Source organism: Nicrophorus vespilloides, unplaced genomic scaffold (genome assembly GCF_001412225.1).
Source record: "Nicrophorus vespilloides isolate i.1.1-1 unplaced genomic scaffold, Nicve_v1.0, whole genome shotgun sequence".
Lineage (NCBI taxonomy): Eukaryota > Metazoa > Arthropoda > Insecta > Coleoptera > Silphidae > Nicrophorus > Nicrophorus vespilloides.
In genome coordinates, this window is record NW_017098891.1 from 23,918 (window position 1) to 44,817 (window position 20,900).

The 20,900-nt window shown below is 29.1% G+C and overlaps 1 protein-coding gene across 2 annotated transcripts in view; it reads right to left on the minus strand.

Annotated features, from left to right (window-relative positions):
- LOC108563469 (dentin sialophosphoprotein) overlaps window positions 1-20,900 on the minus strand; it is a 65,597-nt gene that overhangs the window by 23,397 nt on the left and 21,300 nt on the right. For both annotated transcript variants that reach the window (XM_017922150.1, XM_017922151.1), the window contains one exon: window positions 12,220-12,270. In XM_017922150.1, coding sequence (XP_017777639.1) covers window positions 12,220-12,270 — 51 coding nt within the window. The remainder of the gene's footprint in view (window positions 1-12,219; window positions 12,271-20,900) is intronic.

A 20,900-nucleotide genomic window follows, 5' to 3' on the forward strand; every position in this document is an offset into this window, starting at 1 on the left:
TCGTTTTTTTTAACAATAACCATATCTATTATAATAAATACATCATTATTTTTTATAAATTATGGTATTCAATGTTTACGATGTGGAAAATTTTACAAAAGCAACATCAACTAAAATTTATTGAATAAAATTGCACACATAAAAGTTAATATAAAATATCTTAAAAAACGCAAATTATACAATTTTATATAAAATGAATGAAAATTTATATACTTTTATATACAAAGTCTAGAACTCGATTAGATTATGTAATTAATGGAAATTGGCTTTGGACACTTGTCTACAATAATTAACATTAACAAGGTAATGATTATTATAAGCAAACTTTGTAAAAAGCACTCAAGACACCTATTGGGACCTCAAAGGAAGTGGTATTCACATCCAAACGAAACATCTAACAAGTAGATGCGCTCTGTTAAACAGAATATCAAGATTAGAATGAATCACTTCCGTTTCTTTATTCATCCAACATTTTACCTGGACATGGGAACTGCTGTTAATATACACAAGATAATATCCAGTATTAATTTGTTTAAATCTACTTAATTTAATTTCAATTAACATATCACAATTATACATACTAAAGGATTAATAATTTGCATTCTTAGAATCTAAACCGTTTTGTAGCGACGGGTTTTGATAACTCAAATAGCGCTCCTACAAACCTTAATCAAAAACATGACGTCTTCGTCAACTTCGCTAAGAATTTGCATAAGCAAAGGTTGGGCGGATATATCCGCCGCTTGTTCGAAAATCCATTAAAGAAACATTTTCTATTTATTTTAAATTTAGTGTGGAAAATGTTATTTCTAAAACGTATTAAGTGCTTTACATCGTGACAGTTTGAATAAGTCGAAGGTTAGTGTCAGTAATAAAATATAATTTTATTGCTGGAATAATTTAAATACCTCATTTATAAGCATGGGTTATTAAATATGGTTTACATTATGCATACCTCAGGTGAAACAATGCTTGTATATCTTGAATCAAGATATGTATGAATGTTTGGTATGTTAGAAAGTCATTTTATTAGATATATATTTTTATTGCGTTTGTCAATCGTTTCTATAAATTTTATGCAACATGCATTAGTTTATTAGATCTGATTGTAATAATAGTAAACTATTTATTTTAAAGTGTAATTTATTGATATTGTTCTCGTTTAATCTATTTTATTGAAGATATGAATGAAAGAAGGAATCTACTTATTAAATATTTAATTTTGTGCTGGATCGATGGGTCTGTCGCCGGTTTTACGTTTACACACCAAAGCTCCTTACAATTTGTACACAAACGTCTGGATTCGCAAACAGAAAACATGTTAATTTTATTTGAAATGCGTTATGTATTCCAATTTAAATTTGTATTCAACTAAAGCACGTTAATAGTTATATAATTAATAGTTTGTAGATGTTAATGTGTTTAATGACATGATTTCTATAAGTTAAAATGATATAACTTGGTAATTTATAAATAGTGAAGTGAACAATAGATCAATTTAAATTAATTGGCTTACAGGAAACAGACCGGCGATTTCATTTTCACTAATTTAATTTTACTTCTTGTATTTTTTTTGTTGTTGTTGCTGTTTCTGTTCTATTCTTCTTCATTGTTGAAGGAAAGATCTGTAAGGATCCAATTAGGATTGTAAAAAGAAGCAAACAATGCGTTCTATTCGTTTTGGAAGAGTTCGCAATTATGCGCTTGTTAAATATATAAAAGTGACTTTCAGCAGGAGGCTAAGTGATTTCGTGAATGCATACGTACGATTGTTGATGAAGATGAAGAGAGAGAGAGAGAAAGAAAGATGTTGATTGATCGAGTCAATAAATAAAGTGAGCAACAAACAAAGCGCATTGTAAAAAGCAATCGTTGCAGAATACACGAAAACGTTGAGCAATTCGTTGCTATTTAACGTTACTATTTTGCAATGTGCTTTTTCCTGCACAAACTACTCTTATTTTTTGTTGCTGTGAGAAGAGAAAAAGAGCTTTCGCAGCGAAGAAAAATTAACAAAGATCAAGTGAACATGACTTTTCAATCATTACATAATAAAACGTGTCTGCTGGATGTACAATTGGCAATAGCTGAATGGATTTCTTCTTCACTTAATAAGTAAACTCAATATTATTTCCCATCGCGCTTATTAACTTCGGTCAGTAATTTATGCCCACATTCACGTAAATCAGTTTAATTGATTGTATTACAGCACATTTTCTCGTGAGATTCAGCGATCTTGAAGGCGGCTCCACAGGAGAAGCTGATCAGATCATAATCTATTTTATACATTCCTTATACCTACTCGACCTTGTAGTTTTGATTAATTCGTGTACAACAATACTGTTACAATTGAAAATAATAAATTTTATTAATAATTACACAAAGAAATTCATAGAAAATGTATGGTTTATCTTTTGTCGATTTCCCTAAGGAAATATGTGCCTTATGGTCCAATAAAATCGATACAAAAGAAGTTATTCTATTTGGAACCATTTTTAGGGCTATTCCAATTTCTCTTGGTAAAAGGCATTTATCATATTAACTAATCTGATCAACCTTTTGTGGTGAACGTATTTCAATTTAGAAAATGAAAAAGTACATAGTGAATGAGTCCTATAGAAATAGTTTCTTCCTAATCATGCTCAAGTAAAGTTCCTGTATCATCTATTCATTCGGTTTTCCATTTTTTTTTAATATCTTCTATTATTAGTTAATATATAATAATAATAAACAGTTCATGCTTAAAATAAACTGTTTGATCTCATGTTTCTTCAGAAAATATATCATGTTTATTTAGGAACTTATTGTTCTTTCAATGATACAGCATTTTTGGGTTTGGGTTGAAATAGGATCCAATATTCTTACAAAAATTCATGAATTGTAACATTTTATGAAAAATTCAAAAATGAAAAAAAGATCAAAATTAAGCTAGTTTATAACTAAGGTATTCAGTAAGCAAATCAAATCAAAAGATTCCAATCAAAATGCTTAATTGACACTGTTGAAGACATTATCATAAAGATAAATAGTAGATAAAGAGATGGATTGAAATTACTCCTCATTGTTCTCTTAATTAACCTGTCTGACAAGTTTGATGATACAAAGATATAATTATTATAAACTCTTCACTACTCAATAATGGTTAATGAGAATATTTTTATAAGTAAAATGTCAGAAAGAAATAGTTCAATAAATAATCATTGTTATGTTCTTACTATATTTTCTGCTATATAATTTATGAAATTTGATTTATACTATATTATAGTAATGGAAGCTGAGTAGGGTTGAACTGTAGGTCGTTCGATATGTGTGTGAAGTGCCGAGATTACAAAGCATAATTAAAAGCTCGGATTAAAAAAAATGTATGAAGAGCACATTGCGAAGAGAGACTGGAACTGGATATACCGCTTTAGCCATATAGATTATGTTTGGAACTTAATTTACTGCATGCCAACGTTCGCTATATGCAAAACACAAGGATCTCGATTTCATTTTCATAAACAAGCAATTGTTGTCGTTCTTTCTCTTTTGTAATATAAATCTGACCAGCCCACATCGATAAATCCGAAACATTATCTATCGTATATCAAAAAGTAAAAACCGTACACACATCTGAAGGCATGTGCTGGTCGGTTCTGGACTCTCCGGTACGGACAACAGAACAGGCATGTGCTCTCCGTAATAGATTCGTGCGTATTAGTTATATCCACCTACGGAATTTCGGTACGCAGAGCTGTAATTTGATTCCTCACGTTCCACGCCACTTCAAGCTACCGATACCAACCAACCAGGCCTTTTTTTCTCTATTCGCGTTTATCCGTCTACCAGCAACATTTCACACTTGACTAACTGTAATACGCCCGAATGTATAGAAGAATAACAATGTCAATCGGATAATTTATCGTTTTCATAAATTATCTTTGGTATACTATTATTACAATGGCTTTCAGTTTGCGTGCGAGATTTCGGGACAGCCAATGATAATTGCCTGAATTTCTCTTTTTTTCTCTATTGTCGTTATTAATCTTATTGTTATTTCATATATTTTGGTTTGGTCTGTTACCTATCCACAATCTGACAGACGGTAATAACTCATTGCGCATAAGATACGTGTATTTTCGTATTTACCAGTTCTCTAAACGACATGGACTCGTGACCGATCATTTAGGAAAAAGGCATACGTTTATTGTTAACAAATTGCCGATGAGGAGGAACTTCTTTTCGATGCATTGTGAGGCGTGCATGCAAATTAGACGGATGGATGGATGGATGTGCATGGGAATAGGCGAGTCCGTATTAAATACATTTGTTCTTGCAAATATTGTTTGCACACTGTATGATGTTATAATTCTATAGTTGCGTACGGGTGCGGATAATGCCATACATAAGTAAGTGCATTTAGAATTTAACATTTCGCTAACGGTAATATGCGGTTGTAAATTATTTTTAAAGGTTACCATTATGATCTCAATGGAATAATTTTCTTGGTCTTCAAACGCGCCGAAATGTCAACGATGTTTGAGTTTTCCAGTAAAATGAATAATAAATAGATATTATGAATTATCCAAGATTCCTTCTTTGAACACTCATAATTGAATTTCATTGATATCCAACATTTACAAATCAATCATATTTCTTGAATACATTAATATAGTTCTTGACGTCTTAATCTTACTTAAAATATATGTACAGCAATCTATACCTCGCATAGTGCGACTTCGATTAGTACGGTTTGAAAATTTGAAAATAAACTAAATTTTCATTGAAAAAAATAAATTATAATGATCTTCTATTTCTTCTTCTATATTATTAAGAACGTCTTCTGCTGTTTATTTGAAGTCCTCAATTAGTCCGATTTCGAACAGAGTATATTGGCAAAACCGAGGAATTGGTGTATTTTAGTAATGAATATAGTTAAACCAATACAAGATATATGGATGGGTGATATCAAACTAGAGTAAGAAATCAGTACACGTATTAGCATATAGTTGTAATTTGTCAATTAGTAAAATTTAAAGGTTATAATCTTATAAATATGTACATTTTATTTCGTTCTAAATTAATAGAAATTTCGAGTATGGAAATCCTTTTCAATTCGTTAACTAATTAACTGAGATTGAGTTTTATTTGCAGAAAGTGCCGCTAATTAAACACCGTATTCCGCGGAGACTCGTGGGTGGATGAAAACGCACTCGCAAAACACGTGGGAGCCAATATTCTTACAATGCAAACACGTTGTTATTTCAATTTTTTAATGTGTATGCTAATACCTGACTTTCGAATGGGATGACAATTAGATGGAAATGAAAGCCAAATGAAATTACCTTTTAAATCAAATATTTCTAATCATCTCCGATTTTTACGCTCCATCGTCGAACACCATTAGCAATTCAGTAACATTTCCTCTAACAAAACCGTAATACGTATTGTTAATACCTTTGTCCTCCGGCTAGATATTTGCACTATTAATTACATTTATTATTATTCAACGAACACACCTTTCTTCATGGTAGGATATTAACCTTTAGGATAAATTGTTTAATTATAAACATAATTTAAAGCGATCCGATGTGTACGTAGTAAAGCGTATTAAAAGAGAAATTATTATACTCGACGCTCATTTCATTCAGATGCTTTAAAAAATGTTACCACTCTACAAGTAACATTATTATTATTGACGACGACGAAGAGAGAGAAAAACTGGATCGGCTGAATGAGACGTTACACGCCGTTGAATAATATGGTAATGGCTGTTTGATTATTGAATTAATTTGTCAATGCGAAATAAATTTGCATTCGCTGAAGAAAAAAAACGAAGATAGATAAATAAACGCAACGAACGGAATAGGAGGAAAGAAACACGGCCCAAGTGGTAAAGCTATACGCTGTGTGTGTGTATCTGGTATTGCGTATTTCATTCCGAAGGGAAAGTTGACAGGTCCCATTAGATGTAAATGTTCGCTTTTGAAATGCGCACGATTGTTTTCGGGAGATGAAAAATCTCTATTAAAACCGATAAATTCATACACATAGACACGTTGTGACAGAAATAATTTATTATTCTTATTATTATGCATTGCCACTTTAAAGATCAGCAAATGTTTTTTTTTTAAATTTTTATATAAATATTGTTTTGTGTTGCGTTTAATTTCATATTGCGATTTCTGTTTCTAATTTCTTTTATTCTTGTTTGTTAATACAATTCCGATGAGGATTCCGTGAGAACCATTCGCAAATGTTTCTTCCTCATGGGTATTAAGATCGATTAAAGTTGATTATTTTTCTATAACTAACGATTTTAAAAAAATGATCGCAACCATTCACTTTAATGGCGTCTTTGATTCTTTGAAATTACACTCCGAATTAGGAATGTGATCATATCGATGTGTACTTTTTGATTTATTAATTTCACTGATCAAAGGAATATTTTAGTTTAAATTTTTTGGACTGTTACCAATTTACTTTCTAATATAATTTAATTTTTATGATTTATATATTTACAACCTTGTTCGAAGAAAACTCAATGTTTTTTGTATAGCAGTTTAGATATAAATCTAAATATTAAACGAGTTTCAGATAATTTGATTCAATCGTGTTTTTCTTATACACTTTGGGTCAGATTGACCCACCTGATACTTCTTTTCATTCGAATTCTATTGTAATTTAATTGTGAGGGTCAACCTTCTAGCTATTCTAGTATTTTCTTGTGCACTTTTTAGCAGGAGCAAAGCTTTTTATTGTAGAGTGTATTTCGGGTCAAAGTGACCCGTTTTCAACAAGTAAGTTCTTGAAATATCATCAGTAGAACCGTTAGATCATTATTTATAGTAAACAAAGATGTATATAAATGGTTGTGAGAGAATTTTGTTTAATTATACTTATTATTTAAGGAGTGGATGAAGGTTCATAATTGGCAAGTAACATGTTAAATAGATTTACGCAAATCCAACGCTATTTTAACTGACAAGTATTAACATTGTGATGCAACAACTACTTGTATATGTTGCCAATTATTTAGTACCTCTACTTATCCGGATTTAAGCGCACTATGCGAGGTATTGCTATATAATATTGTTAAATAATAATTCTCAGAAAACGTTTTCAATTTCAACTTTCCAATCTATTCATTGCATTACTTCACCAACGTTTTACAACTTTATCATGTTTATTTCTAACCATGAAGAAATGTATTAAATAATATCAAATATATTTATTTTTATTCAACACAGCCGACTTGATACTTTCTGCACTATAATGCTTACTCACTCTTTCATAATTACCGCATTTAACCGAGCTTTTCCAATAAAAAATAGAAATTACTTTAATATATACATATTCTGTTAAATTTATATTATTTGGCATACAACATTTTGCAATGATTTGTTTGCTATTATGTAATTTCATAATTTAGATTGTAATATTTTATACTTTGCAAAATTGCAGATTGAAATCTATAAATTTGTGTGTATGTATGAAAAAAAAAGAAGTTTACATTATATAATTTATAACAGGAATGAATGGAGGCAATAAAACCATATATAAATGTATGAAATGTTGAGTTATTTTCTTGCCAAAGACACGAAAGATATAAATTGAGGAGAGTTCATGCGGCACAGAAGATTGATGAAATATTATCAGGAAGGAAGCCTGCGGTAAGTTCGCTCTCAGAGTTTGCTTTTAACTCAAAGGAAACTGAATTTATACGGCAATAATCCTAATTACAGATAATTAAATGAGTAATTGCAAATTAAATAGAAATGCGAAGATTTATGCGGTGATTTCTAGGCCGAGAGGCAAAAACAATATAAATAATTTCGTATTTCGTAAAAGCAAAAGCGAGCATATTAAATTAATTAAACAGGTGAAAAACCGAAGCCTTCATCTTGATTCCTTATTTTCAATTTTATACGAGTGTATCAATAAACATGGTTTATTTACAAGTTCGAGCAAAGCAAGAAACAAACCGATCCATAATTTCCTTTATAAGGCACAACTTAAACGAGATGTAATGCATGTCGGATATGTTTTCAATGTTTTATACCATTTCCTTATACAACTTATGAATTAAATATTTGAAAACATTCAAATCCAGTTCGCGTTTCGCAACAAATGAAATTACGTAAAGTGGAAGTAACTTTCAATTGATCTGCAGGTTTTGATTTGGCCTAGATCATTTGCAAAAGATGATTCATTGTCTATAACAACATTTTTTTTTTAGTATTTATTTCCTTGACGACCTTCGCTTTGTCATTGCGAAACGCTTACAGTTAGCATAAAAATGCATTATATAATTGCCGTTCTTTACCAATAATCATCAATCTTGGAATAAAACATTTTTAGGTTCTCTTAGAATGAAATAAAATAAACTCGATATACGAGTTGTGAGTACAATAATATTACTTTTGTCCCTGAAATGATAATAATAAGCAACCTTTAAATTTACTCAATTTAATAAGATTGCAATCTTTTTTAAAGTACCAATTCGCATGCAAATTGTTTCACATTATACTTGATTTGAGCTGCAATTTTATTATTATATATATTTCGAAATAGTTTTTATTTTTTATTTTATTTTAATGTAAAAGCGTAATTTAGTTGGTGTTTATTTTCGGACGTGATTCGTATCACAGAAAATGATACCGAGTTTCTCTGAAATAGAACACTTTCAAGAATCTTTAGAAGACCTTGTTTGTTACCTTTCCGACACGCAGCACGCGTGGAAGGATAACGCATGAACACACCACTGATCCTCAATGTCAATGCTGCAATGTTAATTTCATTTTGTCGTTCACTTTTCATTTAAGAATTAAATTATATTTGAACATCCAATCAAATCGTTTCTAATTTCCTGATTTTTACTCGTATAGTGTAACATTTTCAATAATACACATGTATGCAAGTTTAAAAATGATGCAGAAGACGCGCAATCCGGGACTTCTCATCGTCACTCGTTATGCGAAACATCGCACGTTAATTTTGCTCGTTAAGCGAAATGCTAGTTATGCAAGCTGTTCGTTAAGCAAGGTTCCACTGTATATAGTTTTCAGCTAAAATATATATCATAATCATTAGTTATCTTAATATCAGTTATATAAGAGTTTCAACAAAAAAATATTTGTTTTTATAGTAAAAAAAAACAATGTTTCTCGAAAATGTAAACTTGATTCATTGCAAGAAGGATACTTTTTAAATTTACCCAGTAACTACTACTGATAAATAAATAAAACACAAGTACTAACTATGGGTCAAAATGACCCGTTTATTAAATATTCAAAAAATTGAATTTTTTACAACAATTTATTGAATTCAACATCATTTAATACTGATTTTATTCCACTTTGAAATCAAAATATTGATATATTTCCAGAACGTATTCGAAGATTTAATTTGATTTGTTCTTTTTTTTCTAAGTTTTAGTAGATAATTTCCACATAAATATGCAATATAAACTTGACTTCATTATGAACATAAACTTTCAGGTAAGTTAATTATGTTTTTATGCAACGTGTTTTTAATTGTGTGAGGCAATGCGCGAAATTAAATAGAGACTATCATGAAAGATGAATATTTTATTATTAATAATTTTCGTTTGTTTGACGAAAATGAAAGTTTGACATTTAAGAATTCTATTACCCGTTGCTAATTTAAGATAATTAAGAAACATTTTTGTTTATAAATAGAAAATATTATGACACATTGTCCATTTGTTAACGTCGACTCTTTTGTTTTGCACATAAATTGTCTTTAATTTCACATGCACAAATCAATTATAAACATTCACAGTTTCATAACGAAAATCTCATTTTTTTATATTTATTTAAGTATTTTTTAATTGTCTTTAACAAAACTATAGAGTATTTTTTTTTTGATAAAAGTTAAAAATACCTTAAGTAATGAAATTCGTTTTCCGAGGTAAAAAATGCTATGGCTACACATATCTTTGTAAAGAAAATGAAAAGATTTTTTTCGAATAAAGACAAGTTTCACTTTATAAATCATTTAACAATTTCCTATTTTTCATTTAAATCTCCAAACCTAGCTAATTGAGTCATCTAGATCAGCGGTCCCCAACCTTTTTGACCTATCTACGACCCCACGAGGGTTTGTATAGAAAAACAACCAGGATTGATCTGTCAATAACCCACACTTTGAGAATCACTGATCTAAATAAAATAAATTGGATATCAAATAGCGGAATTCGTAATATCGAAGCTTCGTTATCAGAGGCATCACTGTACTATATCACCAAAAAAAGTATATATTTCGTTAATCGAAATGCTTATGTATTTTGTAGAGTACCTTTTAGGTATTAGTGTATAAAAAGTTTAATTATGTACATTGTATATTCACTAAATTTTCATTGATAATTACTTAATTTAAATAAAATGCTTTCTGAAAGTAACATAATTTACATGTACATTTACAGTTTCATTCTCTCTACATCTCAACTATTTTTAGAGAGTGAAATCTGTTGTGTACAAAACTAATAATATTATTAGAAAAGGAAATCGGTTTGAGTCGAGTAATGAAATAAATGAACAAATAATCGAATACAATTCATCAATAACAATAGGTGATTGTAAACAAAATAAATAAATAGCTGAGAACATAATTGTGTGATCGTAGTGGTGAAATAAATGATGATTGACAAGGAGACTTTCGAACTGGATATTTGGAAGAGCGATGATCATTATCTTGAAAAACAAGAGCGGCGAAACCAAAAAAAAAATAAATACAAAAATATAGGTTGCTTGTATATCAAGAAAATGTAGTTCAGTGTATGTAATAATTTCAATGAGCTATTATTGGCAATGGAAGTTTCACAGCGGTAGATCGATGGTCGCGCGTGCTTCAGATATATCCAACAACTATTCTCCATCGTGAATTAATCAATTATCGCTTTAGGACATGTGTATTCGAACCAATTAGGACATTCTACAATTTATTGTCTATATCAATCTGGTGAATTTATTATAATGGGTAGTATACAGTTTGCCACATCCAAGTGAATTGGATCAACGAGTAATTGAAATTTATTATTTATTATTATTATTTTCGTGGACCTAAATTTATGGAGCAGCGAGAAATGCACATTAATTAAACTTCTAAATTTCTAGTTACATGCTGAATGTAATAAACATTGTCCCATAAATACACGAAATAACGTGAAAATTATAATGCAATAAACGTAATTTTATAATTGCATAACGAAAATGTTGTAAACATACAGAGTTTATGGAGCAAGGAGAAATGCACATTAATTAAACTATGATTAAATTTCTAGTAACAAATATTGTCTCATAAGTCCGAGAAATAAACAAAAGTAATAATGCTGTAAATGTAATTGCATAACAATAAGTTGTTTGTTCCAATAATAATCAATGTATTTTAGTGGACCAAAAAACAATATTGAACAAACTTATTAACCCGTAACTAGTACGTACAAATAAAGAAAACGCAAGTACTATGGGTCAAAATGACCGGATCATTTAAAACTGATTTTATTGCGGGTCACTTTGACCCTAAATACACTCTATAGTGAAATAACTACCTGTGCTTGGCTTCTATTGAAAAGTGCAATTACTATAATATACTAGAATAGTTATAATGCGAATGATGGGTCAATTTGACCCATCCGTGGTACTTACGGGTTTACTTAATTTAGCTCTATTCTTATATTTTTTCATTCCGGTAAGAAATATTATTTAATCAAATAAAATAATAATGTAATAAAGGTAATTTTATAATTTACATAATAAACAATATATTCTGCTTGCAATAATAATCAATGATATTTCCTATGTAACTATTTCATTTCATTAAAAGAAGGACATGCAAAATTACATATTAGTCACATTACTTAGCAATTCTCAATGACACCTAAGATATGCAATATTAACTCAAATAATTACTGTAGTTGACTTTTCCAGACAATTTGTATCATTCTAATTATATAAAAAAAAACAATATAATTAAGTACACAAGAAAAAATAAATAATAATACGCATGTCAACTGTTTCCTTTAATTAGTAAATCACTTAATATTCATATGCAGAGATTGTAAATTTTACTAACAATGATCAATTTATTAATTAAAACTTGTTTTTAAGATATTTTACGTTAGGAAGAAGTTTTAGGTAATTTTGTAATGTCTTTAAATGATTTGAATATAAATAGTCGTAAAATGAAACATCGTAAAAATAATATAATGTTACTTACACAGTCCACTGATAATTTTTCTCTGGCTCTTGTATGATGATTATGTGGTTTCTGCAAATTCAAAATAAAAATATATCATCAATTAAATTTATAATTAAATAATAAAAAAAACTAACAAAGATTTATTTTCAACAGTTTATAAAGTAAAGTTTATGTTGCAGGAAAATCCATTACTTTTAACGGGTCTTAAGTAGTTTTATTGAGGAGGAAATACTTATGAATTCTTGGAAAATAAAGACTTGTAGATTTTGATGATAGTGAGGAATAGATGGAATGTGGAAAAGATTGCTGAGAAAGATACGTTGAAATATGAATATGACAAGGAATAAACTGCAGCCGAGTTGGAAAGTTGTTGAAGATTGCTTGCAGAAGAAAACAAACTGAGAATGAAAACAACTTAAATAAAATATTAGAACCCGTATAAGTGAAATAAATAATTGCATATTTTTGTATCATGTTTATTAAGGTATCAAATTTTTATTTACAAAGTTTCATTAGAAAAATAGTCATTAAATTTTGATGTTTGGAAAGTTAAGCTTTAATAACTAAGAAAAATATTAAAATAAATACAGAAATTATCTACTTTATTTTGTTAAGTAAATTAATAAGGTTTCTAGGATAAAAAGAAATTCGAATTATGAATATGTATATAAGAAATGAAGTTGGTGGGACTGGTGATTAGTGTGAATCAATTTTCTTATTGTAAAGTGTTGGTTCATAACAATATAATCGTATAATAGCATGCACAGGATAGAAAGGCCTATCATTGTCTCAAATTATGTTTGTAAACCGTTAGTGGGAAAATTTTATTGTTCGTAATATTATAATTTTTGCTTCGTCGTTCTTCCTAGCGCGAAAACTGCACATTAGAAATCGAAAATTTTAAGTAACGAAGAAACGAGAAGAGAAGAGCTAATATTCAATTACGATATATTGGTGTAATTATCGCACGCTATTCGTTCCCATGCGAAGAGAGAATAGGAAGAGGCACAACGAGGAAATGAAATTGGCGCCTTATTTGAATGTGCGCTCATGATCATCACTGCGTATCGCATCTTCCAATAATCGTTCTTATTAAAACATTAGCAAATACTGTTTTTTTTTTAAATTTCTTCAAAAAGATTTTCCTATTGTGATGGATTTTACAGTTACGTGAGAAGCAATTACCATTTGAAATAGATGCGTGTCGTTTGGTCATTATTTTATATATTTATTTCTGTTTCTTCTGATTATTTTTTTCGTACTGTATTTTTATTCTTGTACCGTTGCCTTTATATGTTTAATATACTAGAAAAATTAATATAATTCGTATATCATCATCATTTTACCTTAATAGCTATTAATATGTGAGACCATTTTAATGTTCATGAATGAAATTTGCTTCAAGAAATATTTCGGTCAACGACCTTCAACTCTCAAATTACCTCGAGTTGTTATGTTTAACAATGGGTGAAATTTCCCATTCTACAAGAAAAACTCCCATAATCAACTTTAATCAAATAATGCTTATTTATTTTTAAATAAATTTTGTATCATCAAAGAATACTTGAAAAAAATCTCCTCAAATATTTTCATTCCACAACGTTCATTCCACAATTAAATAACAAACAAGCTATGAATTGAAACAGACTTGTTTTAGGTATCAATTTTAAGTGCTGAAAACTACTGGATCTATATATAACCTTCCCTTAATCGCACGGCGTCTGTGAAACGCCAGTGGGTACAAACCAATCATCACAAAACATTCTTATCAGACGATAATATACTTAACGTTCACTATTGATTAATGATATCATAGCTCCAATATAAAAGTAATATTATGTAAATCGTTGCATTATTAGTCAAGACATGAAGCTCGATAGTCTCTTATTAAGATCGGATCTCTTTGCCTGTTGGAATATAAAATATTAATTAATTTTCCAAGTGCATCCGAGAGAAATTAATCAAAATTAATTAGTGCACGTGTAAAAACAAAGGTCGCTTTATGGCTATTCATTCATTCATAAAGTACATCCTAAATGGGTCTTAATAATTAGTTGAAACTGTTTTATTTGGTAAAACCAATTTACTTTTATGCATCATTCAATGTTGCATTAAATATTTTCAGTGTTAAAACTCGTAAATCCTAACAGTACTATTAAGGATACTTGTCGTAATATTAAATATGGAGATTATATATGGAATTATAAGGAATTTAGTCATCATAATAATAATGGATTTTCATTCTTTCAAATATTGAATGTATTCAATTTGCAAAGTGTACTTTCTCTTGGCGATTTAAAGCAATGAAGAACTATTTTCATTTATATTGCACAACACAAAATATTGTTCCAATTCCATATTTAAAATCTGGTTTTACTCCCTTCAACGAGGGCTCTTGACGTGACAAACTACTGTCGCAACAGCGTGTAAAGTATCCACTTTAAAGAAGAAATGGGTCAGAGTAACTAAGCAGGACAAGTGTTTAAGCATTGCAATTTATTCGCACATACTAAATACTTTATGAGATGTACTTGGATCTGTAATAACGCTCGTGAATTATAAGAACATAAGTAATTCGATTGACGGATGGACTTGATGAAGCTGATTGACCCAGTAACTGGGTCGAGTAGGAAGGTGTTCATGTATGGACTATACGAAATGACCCACAAAAAAAATAAATAATAACTACAATATACGAATACGTAAGTTAACTTCTGTAGTAAAGAGAATGCAATTGTTGTATTTACATAGAAAACCATCGTCTCTTCCATGATAAACGATGGCCTTTTGGAACGTAGGCGAACGATTCGTCGCCATTGGCAAGGTGAAAATACTCGATGAGTGGGTTCCTTGTGCATTCAATGAATCAACACCTAGAAATCTGCTTTTCGTATGAACGCATGAATTATATTCCTTGGATCGATTTATATACGGACATTCATTACTATTTCCCCATTAAACAAAGGCTGCAATATAATTACAAATTATTTCTTTTTTTATTTTTTCATCATTTCATTCGCATCATGTCAAAGATTATATAACTTATTTCGCTTTTCTTATCGTCCTCAATTTACTTGTCTAAATTAAAGTCATTGTCCTGCACATACATTTTTCTTCCACAGTCTTACTTAATCTTCACAGACAAATTGTTTAATTTTATAGCAATGAAACGAATTTATAAGTTTGTTTCCTTGCAAATAAAACAATTACTTTCATTTAATAAAAAAAAAAGTAATAATAACATTTTTAATAACAATTTAATTACTTACATTAAAATTATGCAAATAATGTTAATGAATGGAAAGGTATAAAGTGCGATTTTTTTAGTTGTTTGTTGTTGTTTCATTAGCAATGAGCGAACGTTAAAAAATGGTGATTTCGTAATTAAATCAGCAAATTATTGCCTATTTTAATAATAATAATAATCGTGATAGCAATAAATAAGGATCGGAGTCAAGGCTGTAAAATATAACTATGATACACTTGCACGTTAGAAACATACAACTAGGTTTATTATTATTGGAGACTTTTAAAGTAAGCAAATGTGTGTTAAAGTGGCAATAGTAAAAGTAAAATGAGAGAAAAAAAGAACAGTAAAAGCCGAGTTTTCTTTTCGAATTGCCACGGATAATAAAAGACTTTAACGTTCGAATAAAAAAATGAAACTAAATGGAGGAGATATATCATTTATATTTATTGTCGATCATTTAGCGAAAGTTTAACTTTACATTGGTTTTTATTCAACAATTCGATAACATATGTAATAAGTTTACATAATAAAGCGCAGAAGAGAAATTTGAATATATTATAGTAATAATGCGTAATATATTTTAAACAACACAAATGTTTATTTAAAAAAAAACGTGAGATCTCGATGAGGAGGAGGACGTTGAACTGTCAAAAAAAGCAAGAATCGAAACGAGCAATCAAGACTGCATGTGAATTGGAACGGTTTCGTTTCGAGCGAAATCTTTGTAAGTTTTCTGTACAATTTAACACAACGCTCCGTTCATCTGGAGAACAACGCGAGATTAATCATTAAAAAGCACCACTCAAGTGCGTGTTGCGTAACGAGCTCTGTAGGTCCTCGGCATAATTAAAATAATTAAATCGAATCATTTAACGCACAATCATTTCACTTTCGAATTATTAATTATTTTCAATATATACTTTGATTTCAATTCAATTCAACGATTTTGTAATTACTTTGATTTCAATTGAATGAATTTAAGTTTTTTCTTCGTCAATGGACTTCCGGCTTTTTATACTGTTAACAAATGGTCATTAATTAGATTTAAAATATATAATTACTCTTGTTTAAGAAAATGTTAACTATTTGTCACATCATTTTTGGTACATTGAAACAGAAATTTAGCTGTAATTTCAATGTTTAGAATGAGGGCTTCATGATTATTAAAAATCTTCAAAAATAAATAATTGAGTTTCATATTTTTATAATTAAACTATTGAATGAAATATACTTTGATTTCAATTTATTATATAACAGTTGGGCATAATGGAATTATGTTTATTTTATCAATGAACTTCCGTCTTTTTGTATAATTACAATATATAAATACTCTTTTTAAAGAAATTGTTATGTATATGTCAAAGCAATTATTAACATCTGGAGAAACATAAAAAATAGTTCTTGTTTCTATTACATATCATGAGATGATAATAATAAGTCTATATAATTTAAGAAAATATGCAGATTTATACTTTCTAATAGTAAAAAAACATTTTATTTGTATAAATTTTGGATAAAATGATGTTCAAAAGCAATTTGAAACTATAAAAATACACATAACTATCAGAAAATGAAGTACAACCATATACCGCACTGTTTGAAACCGCACTAATCCAAGACTTTAGAACCTCATAAATTGAACAGCCACTATAAGAGACTTGACCGTATAAAGGAAAAAGCCGATCATTTATGTAAGCAAAAATCAATTGTAATTTTGTTTTGTTCAACAGAAAAAATAGTTCCTTTTGAAATAGTGAAACCGCACTGATTGAAGCCGCACTCTCCGAGTATATTCCCAATGACGTAAAGAGTAAAATATCATTTTTATAAAAAAGTGAACTAATATAAAGATTTAACTTACTAAATTGAATTTAGACATTGACTTTTATAAGTCTACAAAAAATTATTTAATAGTTTATAGAGTTTATATTTTTCTAGGTGTATATCTTCTTTTTAGTTGCGACATTTCCTATTTTATTTCTTATAAATAACCAAGTAAAAGTTATGCAATGATGAATTCGGTGCTTCGCAAAGAGGACGATAAATAGCAGGTAACAGCAGGATATTCCAAGTGCGCATTGCGATCAAACATGAAATTAATAACAATACTGGCAATTCTGTAAATGGCAAGGTTTCACTTATTAACATATAATTTAATTGAATAGAATATTTATGAAATTGAATATTTTTATTTCATTTCATATAATGAAACAATATTTTTCCTGGCACGTTCGAAACAGGTATTTCGCAGACATGACCCTAACAGTTTCGAAACAAAAACGGTCGCATAATAAAAATCCACATACACACTTGTACAATTATATGTATATAAACCGGATTGGGGGGATTCGGAGACCGAAAATTTCATGGCGTTCAAAACACTCTCGTACATCTATTTCCTTTTCTCGTTAACGTTTTCTAGTCAATCCATTAATTAATCGGTCATCATGTGAACGAAAATTATTATTATTATAGATTGAGTTTCGACAGCAACTAAAAAAATCTTTAATATAATAACGTCGGATGTCATTAAATTGTGTTTGATGATTGGTTTTGATAAATTCAGCTTAGATTTATGAATAATCAATTTAACTACCGTACGCGATAATTATAAGTTTCGACGAGCCTTCAGCTACGTGCATGTTTCTTGCTGGAAACGCAGTTCCATTACCAAATACAGGACGTAATTATAGATAGGAGACAAAAATCGCATCTGAGCAAGAAAAATATTAATAAATGGGATTAAGTTATTATATACTAATATGGGCCAAATTTGTTTTTGTGGTACAAGGATTTTACATTGATCTATCAAATATAATGATGCAATTAATCAAATTAGATCAATAACCAAAGAAAGTCTTGATGCTCGAAGAATAACCAAGAAAAATCTCTTCTTTTTTTTTTCACGACTCTCCGCAAATTCCGATAACATTTAATCTAGATGTAAAGTGAAATTGATTTGAAAGTGTGCTCAGGTGTAAACGTGCGTGCGAATACGTTAACATTAAGAATTAAAAGTAAATAAATGAAATGAATAAGTTGATCGGTTTTTCATAAGGTATCGACGAAAATGTGCGATCCATCATGCCTCATCCGCAATAAATGTAAATCGCTTTCTTCTAATTAAGAATGAGACATTGCGGCTCGGCGCAATTTGAAATAATTACATTAATAATACATCCAGACATTTCCCATCGTGTCTTGCTCGCAGCGAACTTTAAAGAAAATATATGTATATTACAGGATTATCTCTCTATATAGATAAAATAAACCTCGAACAGATTATACGCGCTTTATACGGTTATTACCATTTCTTTATTTTCTATTTTGAATCATTTCTCTCTTTATTTCTCCTCGGATATTTCTCTCTCTTATGCTATTATAAATTCATTCTCAATTTCGCAATATTAATGCTGTTCCGCTCAGAGGCGAAATGATTTCACTGTCTATTCCAGCCGTTGGAGTTTTATATAACATGGTATAATATAAATACCATCGCTGCATGCGAATGCTTTGGTATAAGAACACTTCTCAATTTGGTGTAGATTAATAAGTATATTTAACTCCAGGCACGTACAGCTCAGATCTTCTGCGAAGAGAGTGAACCGCTATGGACGTTCATTGAAAAGCAATCAACCTTTCGAATATATTTCCTATAATGCAATTCCATAATTCCACTTCATAAAACTTAAAAATTCTTCACAAATTTACATTTGAAATACAACCTGTTAGAACATATTTATTAAAAAAAATGATTCAATCAATTAAACATAAAATTTTACAAAAATAATGAATTTCTAAACATTGCATCAATTAAACATAAAGAAGTAACTTTAGAATTTGTCTTAAAATTTTTGTTTTATTTTATCTATTATTATTATAGCCAAATCAAATATTTGATTAAAGAAGAAATAAGTTGCATTTTCTATCATATTTACTCGCGTGGCGTCTAAAAAACACCATAAAATATAGTGTTAGTTTTCTTCTTCATCGCTATTATCCTTTGTTTCTCATTTTTCTGATTGCACCTTTCTATTTGGCGTCTCATAGACGCCGCGCGTGTAAAGTATTAACGTCAAATTTATTGATTGAGAACATTTAGAATATAATAAGTTGAAAGTACAAAAAAAAATCATTTTGCGAATGAATACAATGCTATAAATGACGGCTCTTTCTTTAAATTTCTCAAATCTTAATAATTTCATTTAGCATAAATCTATGACTAATGTTTATTGCTTTTCGATTCTAAAAACCCCGTTGTGAAAATGCTAATTTTAATATTGATGTCACTAATGCCTCATTACATTTATAAGCAAATACTTCGAAGCCTCATACTGTCAGAAGAGGTGGGCGTGAGAAAGAAAGAGCCATTTAAATTAACGTTGGCCGCAAATGCCGTTGAATGAATGTAAAATTTTTACACACTTTTTTTTTGTTTTCTTCGCATGAATTATGCTAAACATAATAACAATTTCATTCAATAACAACATAAAGTAATACTATATTAGTAATTTTAATTAGAAATGAAGACACACATTCATGGGAGAATTAGATTTCAAAGAAAATTGTATTTTACTAATTAAACTTCTTGTTTTTTTCTTCAATTAATTAGTTTTAAGAACAATTAGAAATGTTTATATAATTACAGATGGATTATTGTCATTTATTTTATAAATTTAATATCAAAACAAAATTTCATATCAAATTTATTAGAATCAGTATTGAGAAATCAAAAATGTAATAGAAAATATACAAAAACTTGTGTTTTATTAATATCAAGTTGAAGATCAAATTTAAATTTAGTCTGTTATGTAACTTGAGCTAAACATCTTATTCATTTATATGAACATAAATAGTTTGAGTAGCGAACAGTCAAGTTAAGTGAATCATTAATAACGTCTGACCATAATCAGATTATAGATTTTTTGATAAGTTTCAGTGAAAGGTAGGTCTCACATTGAAAAGAAATATATAACAACAGAGCGTAATGTCTTACAATTCCATTTATGTTCATATTGAGCAATTCCAAATACAAAAGATCCATTTATCATATCCAGTGTAAATGTTAATAATATTATTATTAATTACCATTCAATATCATCAATACTTTTATATTGCGACATGGGAAGCCTGGAAACTAATATTGAAATAAAGCAGATTTTTTTTTATCTGCAGGTCGTGTTAAATGCAGCTTCACTAGCGTTAAGAAACAACATATGGTGAAAAGAAACGTTATCAAAGCATGTGCTTCAGATTTACATTTTACACGATAAAAACAGTATTTGCAAGTATTTGCACTCACTACAACAACATCCACTGATTTACGATTTTGTTAGAAAACGTTAAGAAAACAAATGTCTATTAAAAGTTTATCAAACTTAACTACAAAGTTTATATAATATTGCAACATGAAACCTTTTTTTTTTTCAAAATCTAATTGAATATGTAT